The 9,357-nt window shown below is 45.3% G+C and overlaps 1 protein-coding gene across 1 annotated transcript; it reads right to left on the reverse strand.

Moving 5' to 3' along the window:
- Positions 1 to 25: 25 nt before the first annotated feature.
- Positions 26 to 8,261, reverse strand: ajm1 (apical junction component 1 homolog). The gene is made up of 2 exons (XM_076283376.1): positions 7,937 to 8,261; positions 26 to 3,534 (listed from the first exon to the last, which is right to left on the reverse strand). Exon 2 carries the CDS (start codon positions 3,477 to 3,479, stop codon positions 162 to 164), a length of 3,318 nt encoding a protein of 1,105 aa, XP_076139491.1. The 5' UTR covers positions 3,480 to 3,534; positions 7,937 to 8,261; the 3' UTR covers positions 26 to 161.
- Between the last annotated feature and the right edge of the window lie 1,096 nt (positions 8,262 to 9,357).

The following is a 9,357-nucleotide window of genomic DNA, read 5'->3' on the forward strand; positions in this document are numbered from 1 at the left end:
CAGATGGGAATATATCTCTTGTGAATAATAAAATACATATCTACAAACATTTATAATAAATAAGCCCAATATATAGAGATATGTATTGTATCACAATATATATATATGTATTTCTATACATATATATAGATTTGTTTATGTACATTGGAAGGTGCACTTGCTTAGATGATGTCGTCAAGAAGATGAGGGGTGCCTACCCAGTCCAGTGTCCTTGGCTCAGAGGCAGCCATAATCATGCACATGAACTGTTTTCCTGTCCGCTTGTCAATTGGGTAGATGGTAGTGGGTGTAAACCTCCTGTTCCTCTCTACGAACTCACAGAGCTGCTGGTATATCTGTGGGTACTCATGGCGTAGGAACACCCCTCGCATCCTCAGCTCTCGCTGGATGTTAATAAAGCAGATTTCTCGTGCCTTCCTCCCTTCCTCTCCCTCCTTGTCGATGTCGGCCGTCCCCGGCGGTGGCGTGAGGATCAGTGTCTCCATGTCGTTCTCTTTCCGTTGAACCTTCCTTTCTGGGCTGTAGGAGGCCAGAGCAACCTTGGCGTATTTCCTGACAGTTGGGCTCTGGACCCTTGGTGATGGTCCGTCTGGCACTTGATCGCCAACGGCGATGGATACATTCAAGAGGAAACATTCATTGGGATCATACTCCTTCCCAGCCTCCTGCAGATCTTTGCAGTACTCCCCCAGGTTATCTTTGAAGCTGTCTAGTTCTCGGAGTGACAGGTACGTTGGGGACATGAGGAGGCTTTCCAGCCCATACTGAAGGAAGTTTGAAGATGATCCTGGATTTGGGAATCCTAAAAACAGAACGCCTCTCCCCCGAGACAAGTAGCCCACTTTAGCGATTCGGGAGAAGGCTTTATGAACTTCAGTTGTCTCACGGCAGTGCTTGATGATGTGGCGGCAAATACTACCAATGCGTCCATACAAGCAGCTTTCTTTATGGACGTCCCAGTGTTCCCGGCGGCAGTTACGAGAGCAGTAGTAGGTGTAGCAGCTGTGGCAGGATTTGAAGTACAGGCAAGCATTGAACAGTGTCTCAGTCCGCTGACACCTGCTGTTGGAGCACATCATGGTGTCATCTTCATCAGGACTCTGATCTGGGGAGCACTCCTCCGTGCTTCTGGTGGTATCACAGGTGGCATCTATGTCTTTAAAAGAATCTGGGGTCATTCTGATCGAGGTGGGTTGCTTGTCCAGAGGGCAACTGCTCTCAGACCCTGCCTTTGAATCCTTTCTGGCTAAAGATGCCGCTTCCTCATCGTCAATTAGTTTCTTGAGTTGGCCCAATAGGTCTTCGCTATGCCTACCGCTACAAGAAGGCTTGTAGTCAATGACAAGATCTGCTAAAAGCTCATCAAGCTGCTCTAGGCTTTGCTGCAGTGACGAACTGTTGTGTGTCTTTTCTTTGGTAGAGTCCACTGAGCAGGACATTGTTGCTTCCTGTGCGGTTGCATCATCCAGACCTGGAGCACTTCTAGAATCAAGCACATCCCAGCTAGCTGAGCGTCCCTCTGATTTCGTGAGGATTCCTGGTCGAATGTCATTGTCAGTGATGGTGATCTCAGGCGTGACGTACCAAAGCTTTCCTGATGCACTCTTGCCACCTTCTGTCGGGCTCTTGTCAATGAGGGAGTTTTCGGACAAAGACAGGGCTGCATAGCGTCTTGGTGATGTAGATAGGTTGACAACCACAGGTTTTGGTTTGTCCTCCTTGGACGAAGTCTGTTTCTCCTGATTCAGGAGAGTTTCGTAGCTGCGACCTCGCGGTGCAGCTTGAGGTTGCTCTCGCTCCACGTGTGTGTTCAGGATATTGTCCCAGGACCTTGAGTGTTGTCTCGGCTCTTGGACTGGCCTTGCTGCATCAACGCAGGGATTAGCATACCAGGTGGTCAGCACCGGTTCTTGCCTGACTCGGGTCGGAGTGACCTGAGAGACATAAGAGGAAGGGTAATGTGTAGAATAGCCTGACACATCAGAGCCATACCAGTCATCAGGCTGGGGCTGCACCACTCGCGCACGCTGACGGCCCTCAGTGTAGTATGCCCTTGCTGGAATGTGGTGCTCCATAGGGGGTGCATAGGGGTCACCCGTGTAGAAAATGCGTGGGGGCGCCGTCTTGATCTGGTACGTCCTTGGATCATCTCCGTAGAAGGACCTTGCAGGGGGTGTCTGAATAATGTATGGCCCAGGTTCGCTTGGAGCGTAAGGTTTTTGATACACCTGTGGTGGATACTGGCATGTGTCTATTTCAGCAAAATATGGCCGGGCAGGCACAGTATGTACCAGTCGAGTCCTTGGGTCTTGTACATACTGGACTTTGGGGGTGAGGTTTTGGCTGGGAATGCTGAAGTGGTCCTCATGGTAGTAAGTCCTTGCTGGAGGAGGTGCAGGGGTAGCATATCTCCCCAGATCCTCTGCATAAAAGAATTTAGTTGGCACATTGGGGCTGGAATGAGCCCTTCTTTCCCTTCCATAGTATTCCCTCGGCTCCCTTGGAGAAGGCATCCTTTGCATTGGTATCTCCACAGGGTGCATGTAACTGTTTGGCATACTGTGGGAATACTGGTACGCCTGTCTGTAGTCTCCACTGAAGGAGTCTGTGGGTGTCGGTGTCCTTGACATTGAAAAATGACGGGGCACAGTTAGACTCCGACTTTGTCCACTTGGGTACCTCTGCCAAGGTATGTCCATCCTAGGTGTTGCAGGCTTTCGTCCAGACTGCTGCATGGCTGCATCGTCTGGCTTGATGTCCACCCTGCACCTGACGTGAGGGCTAGTAGCAGGCTTATCCGGCCGGCCCTCGTCTAGTCCCTCTGGGGTGAACACTGGGGAGTACCGGCTGGTGTCGGTGCGCTGGGGCTGCAGTTTGATGGGGTGCACCTCATGCATGAGCGCTCTGGTTGCAGCGAATGAGCACTCTCGGCGTGGCGACACCTCTGGCTTCCACTTGGTGTCCCGTGGTAACCTCTGTGTCTCTCTTCCCCTTCTTCCCACGGGCGGGGAGCCTTCAAAGGACACAGGGGTCAGACTGGCCTGTGCCCTTGTGGCACTTTTCGACCTGGCCCTTCTCTTCATGTCTGTAACGACCATTTCACTGGCCATTTCTGCACTGATTGGCTGTGGGGTCAGTCTATGGGTGTAAAGGTCAGGCGAGGAAAAACGATGTTGGCCCTGCTGGCGGCCCAAGGCATTCCAGGCTACATCTGGATGAGCCACATAGCGGTCAGCCCTTCTATGTGGGTACTCCATAGAGTTAGAGTTGAATCTGGGCCTGTCTAGTGACCCGACTAAATCAAAGCTACGGCAGTGCCTCTTTTTGCTCTTGTCCCGGTTGTCCTCCAGTGTGCTGGCAGATGGGGAATCACATTGTTCAGAGGGACAGGAGGACTGGGTGTGTGTGGAAAGGGATTTCACTTGTATGTCTTGATACACAGTTGATACCAGTAGATCAGGTGGGTCTGTGCGTGTCATCTTAATGGGACTTCTCTTGTTTTCTCCATTAAATCTTTTCAAGGGTTTTTACACCCTAAGAAGAGAGAGAGAGAGAGAGAGAGAGAGAGAGAGAGAGAGAGAGAGAGACATTTGATAAGCTTTTGGTTGGCAATGCAGTGCTGGTGCAACATCTAAATTATTTATTATACAGAAACTTGTAAATCAAAATGTAACACCGTTGCACTTTTATAAGACATGTTTCCTAAGTGAACATTACACAAAATAAATATATGAAAGTGTCTAACGCACATTACATAGCTAAGTGTCACAGCGCCTCAGCGCGTCATTTTACACAACTATTTGGTTTGCTGATAATAATACCTCACAGTAAAAGCACCTTCTACAGCTTGTATAGCTATAGTCACTTCTGCCTTACAAAAGTGAAAAACCACAAAGGGAGAACACAGTCAGACAAAAGCAATCTTACTTAGATGGCCTGAAGAGAAATTACAAGCCATGACCGATTTGTGTAGATTAGTGTAGATTACTGGAAGAACTTGTACTAAGCTTGTAGCCACGTGTTGTCAGACATTTTAATGGTATATTACAACCAAAGTTTGATGTAATTACATACTCATTACAAAACGAGTTTGCAAAAAATCTCAGTGCACCACCATCTGTTCACTGCAGTCACAGTGAGTACTTCAGCTGCACCGTGGACATGCAAACTACATGGTCAGGTTACAGAGGAGGCTTTTTTCAGATGGACAAAACACTAAGAGACAAGGCATTTGAGACCAACCAGATGTAATGACTGCACGTTGGTTTCCGAGGGCTTCTGATAAACTAGCCTCACAACATTTTATTGGCTGCTTTCCAGAAGTGCATTTGAATGGAGCTCTTTCTGAGATGTTGTTTATCTTGCTAGCAGTAATTGCTGGCTGTAGTGCACTGTGAAGCTCTCACTGTGACATACAGTGTTACAGTGAAGTGAAAGCAGGCCAAACGCGAAAAGGGAGAGACATTTTATATTATAACAGCCCATATTCTGAGTTATGTCTGGCCTTGGCTATTACTCATGTTGAGGATGGTCCATTAGCTCATATATTCTCTTGACTTTAAGACTGGTGTCGGCTTCTTTCTGGAGCAAGTGTCCCTCTGTCAGTGCAGTTATTACTTTGCTCCCATGTTCCCCTTTAATCCTCCAGTCTAGAACCCAGTACTTGTCCAAATGACTGCTTGTCAAACGTATTGACAATTGTTGCCAGGTTCTGAACTAATATCTGATCCACTTTCATTTCATTGAGTTGACAGAATAAAATTATTGTCAGCCCTTGATTAGCATAAAATAATAATAAAATTACAGGCATATAAAGTGGCTTGCAAAGGTTTGTGCACCATTGGTCAAAAATTATTAGTGTTTGAGGATGAAGTTAAATCTGAAACAGTTTTCAACATTTAAGCAAGATTACTTTATGACTTTTGTGTATACTGTAAGTGTAAAGTGTTTTGCACCATGCAAACGTGTGGGCACCCCAAGAGATTTGGGCTCTCAGATCATTTTTTAACCAAGATCCCAGAATCAGCAGCCATGGGCCTACAGTAGCACTAATTACAATTTGTTTGTTTGTAATTGTAATTAGTTGTAATAATTACAACTAATTACAATTACAAACTATGCACAATTAGCATAAATGCCCACAAAGCAGGAGAAGGCTGTAAGAAGATGTGAAAATATAGCCCTTGCAGTACCCACACACAAGATGAGCAGCTAGGACTCACTGAGGTGAAGTGGTGATGGGGTAAATGACACAGCAAGCAAGCAATGTGGATTTTGGTGGAGTGCGGATTTATTTACAGTGCAGGAAAAAGGAGTGCTCTGACAAATAGCAAACAAAAAAGAAACAAAACAGAATCAACCAACAGGTTTCTAATGTCATAGTAAAAGTTTTTACTTTTAGACATACATTAGAACCATAAATCAACATACACCATTAAAAATAACATTATTATATATTCTTGATTAAATAAAAATAATACTGCAATATACAATTATAAAAGTACATCACCACCCCTGCACAATCAGCCACATTCCCTTACCCAATTACCCAATTACAGGGTGCTCGTGTTCCTTGGGGGAAAGATAGTTGTGCAGGACCAGGAAGTGTAAGCTGTCAGTGTTTGTTTGTGTTTGTAAGCTAGTGCCTGTGTGCATGTAAGTGTGTTTCCATGATTGTGCGTGTAGGAGGAAACCAGTCAGTTTAAATGTTGCGGGAAGGGTCAGGGGGGTTAGTGAAAAGGAGGGGCAACCTTTTCACAGAAAATATCAAAGCTTCTTTACACTATTTAAATTCAAATGAACAGGAATAAGATACATGCAAAAAAAAAGACTATTTAAAACATATATAAAAGCAATAAAAGTGAAATAATACAAGAAAACAGGATTACTATTAAACTCCAAAACACCTTCAAGATTTAGCAGACTCGGAAATGGTGGTCCACAGTTCTGGGGACACCTGCACAATATATTGTATGTCCTCCGTGGGAGTCATCAGAGGAAAAGAAAATCTTGTGTCCCCACCACATCATTCAGCGTCAGAAGTTTTCTAAACATCTAAAGACGCCTGATGCATTTTGGAAACAACTGAGGTGCGTTCAAATTTGCAAACCTAGGTGAACGTTTGCAAACAGTATGTCTGTTTGTCTTGAACATTTGAACAGGTTTCTGTTTGTCTTGAACACTCGCAAACCGTCTGAGGAGGTAGTTCACCCCGAACATACAGTGGAGCTGGACGTGAGCTGGACGAAGTGTTACCGTTGCAATGGAATGTTTACACCAAATCGTTCAAATTTAACTGTTCATAGACGCCGTGAACGTTCGCCACTGTTTGCCAAATTATCCAAGTGGGTATCCAAGCTGTGTATAGAGCTCAAATAAGCAGTCAAGGTAGATAGAGGAAAGGGTGAAAATCCCCCAACAAGAATTGAAAAACAACTGGTTATGAAAAGCATTTAAAAACTAATAATTTAGTACCGTCCAGTGCCCATGCAATGTGCCCTTTTCCTTTTTCGAAACTGTAAAAGGGCACTAAGAAATCATATTTATATTGCTTAAAGTTTTAATCATCTCTATGCCTTTTTGAAGGCTGTTTTACACGCTTATCTTTTCACAATAACAGACATTTTGACCGAGGGTGTATTCCTTTATCATTGACAATAAATACCAAATTGCTCAGCTCATTTTCAAGGTCTCATTGTATTACATAAACTTAAGCAAAACTCTAATTGGTTTGGGAATGTTGGAAAGAACACCAAATTAAAAGCTTCTGACAATTAGAAGCCAGATTTCAAACAGACGGGAGGTTGGTTTTGAGCGCTACTTAAAATCCATCTGTATGCATTATTTGCTGTATCAAACCACCATCTGAAATTGCATAGTGTGGGAAATTACAGGGCACTGCTGCCACAGTGGTATCATTACCACCCAACTCATACCAAGGTACTACAGTATGGTTGCTAATGGATGCAGTTACCTCAGCAACAGAACAGTATATGACTGTAATCATTTAAGAACGTACGGCAAGACTTCACAACGCCCTTGGCAGAGAGAGAATTGTTTTCTATCTCAGGGTGGAGGAAGCATTCTGTCACCAATTGAATCAAGAGTGATTACTTCAACGAAATACTTAATAGGCTGAATCCAGATTTCACAAAGGAACACTTGGTTGAATGGAAGCACATCCTCTGAAGTTGGGGTTTAGAGGAAAAAAGCACAAGAAGCACAGTCTAAAAATATCTTCCTCTTGCAAGTTCTGGGCCATCTTGTCATTTCTAATGGCTCTGGATTTCATGGGACGAGGCTGTCAGGGACCGAAAGTAATCATATTATTCAATTCCCGACAACTCTGACATCAAAACATCCAGCAAAAGCTTAAAAATACCCCACCCTTTAGTAGGAGCTATCACAGAAACTTGGCACACACTAAACAGTAATGCTTTAACGTAAAATATAAAGTGAAACGGTTGTGTGCTAGAGTAAATTGGTACTCTGGATAATAAAAATTATGAATGCACATACATTGTCTTCATATGACAAGTCTACCATGCTCTAGCTCTAGAGAGGCTGTTAAGAGCAGTCTTCCCACATTCAAGGTGGAGATTTAACTACAATAACTAGCAGATGCTTCAGCAACGTGCTGTCAGCCAGGCAAGAGCCTTGACATCAGCATAGTGAGGTAAGAGGGCGTCCTCTCGGGGGACGCGGGGGTGAGTGAGGCACACACCGCACCTGTGCATGGCCACCTGCATCATAGCAACATCCCCTCATTAGAGCCTCCGGGGAGACCACTATAGGCTGCCAGATGCCCCAGAATTCCCCTCACCACCACATCTTCATTTCGCTCTTCGTTTTTTCTCTCTCTCTCTCTCTCTCTCTCTCTCTCTCTCTCTCTCTCTCCTTTTTTCCACCACACTTGATGATCAAGGTTTCTACTTACCACAACAGACGTGCGCCCGGCTGTGCACCAAACACAGACCATCAGAGCAACAATGCGCATCTGTAAGGCCTCCTGTCGACCCGCAATTCAAACAGGCTCTGCTGATTACGATTCTGTGCTGAGGGGGAGAGAGAGTTGAGGACAGGCTTGCTGTGAAACAGCAGTGCGTGCTCTCCACCACTTCAGCCTATTCAGCACAGTACTGCATAAACCTTACTTATTGACAGGTCTTTCAGCCCCGTGGAAACACAGTTCAGTCCCTAGCACATTTCGCGCATCGCCAAGCTTTCAGAAAGCCTGTTTAGGTTATAAATTTGCTACACGGAAAACAAGTTTTCGAGACTTTCAGGCATTCGAGACTGCATCACCCAAACAGAGGAGGAAGCGGAGACTCCTGAGGGAGGTGTCTTTTGTCACACCCCTGTCATATGCTAATGTGGATCCTGCTGCCGTACAAACATCCCCTCTCAAGATGTTTACACATAGAGTCTCAGTTGGCACCTTCACATGATCTCTCCTGATCATAAGACTGTGAGGTGTGTGTGTTTGTGTGTGTGTGTAAACAACACGCCTCTTCTACGATGAGAATAATCCAAGACACACATAAAAACCTGATGAAAAAGGAGAAAACGAGGCTGCATGACACAGTAATTTCCGAGGAGCACGCTGTCTGGATCGGGCTCGCACGTCGGTGCTGTACGGGGCCCGGCAGCAGCCGCAGGGGGAACGTGCCGGGGCTCCCGTAATAGGATTAGCCCCTTCACTGTTTTGCAAACAGCTCAGCACAAGTGCAGGGGGAGCGCGAGGAAGAGGCAAGAGGAAACGCTTTTGCAGTTTGCAGCGAGACAGCGGCGTGATGAGAACATTGGCGGTGACTCACGGCACTACGTGCAGTCCTTGTGGTCCCTCCAGGCGCTTTCGCATTGTGGAGCTCCCTATTTATTTTTCTACAGGCACCACTGTATTTGCTCTTTCCAAGTTGGAAATGCCAAAGTGAACAGTGAAGACAGGCACATTTTTTTGCAAGCTGACACTCAGTCAAGCCGAGCGCAAAGTGTAACATGCTTTCTACGGGCTAATACATCACTTGCTGATTATGTTCCTCACCACGTCTTCATGTAAAATTCTTTTGATAGTCCTCATTGGTTCGTTTGAAAGGCTGATTAATGTTTAAATGAGACAATCCTTAATCTAGATTCATATTTATGAATCCATCAGGTTCTTTGAATTGCTTTTTGCAGTGAAAGTGTTGCCCTTGCCATCACTGAGACAGTGCTTCAGTCACTTTCCTGTGTGGAGATGCTGATGTGAAAGTCTTCTGCGGTGCCTGCTGGGCCACTACTTCAACCCTTTTAACCTGTTCGGCTCTACACATGGGTGTGAATTATTTAATAGGAGCTGCATCTTGCATCTTCCATTGA

This window comes from Alosa pseudoharengus, unplaced genomic scaffold (assembly GCF_046254945.1).
Source record: "Alosa pseudoharengus isolate Yale_2024_CS ecotype anadromous, Long Island Sound unplaced genomic scaffold, YU_APseudo_1.1 YU_APseudo_1.1_scf_14, whole genome shotgun sequence".
Taxonomy (NCBI): domain Eukaryota; kingdom Metazoa; phylum Chordata; class Actinopteri; order Clupeiformes; family Clupeidae; genus Alosa; species Alosa pseudoharengus.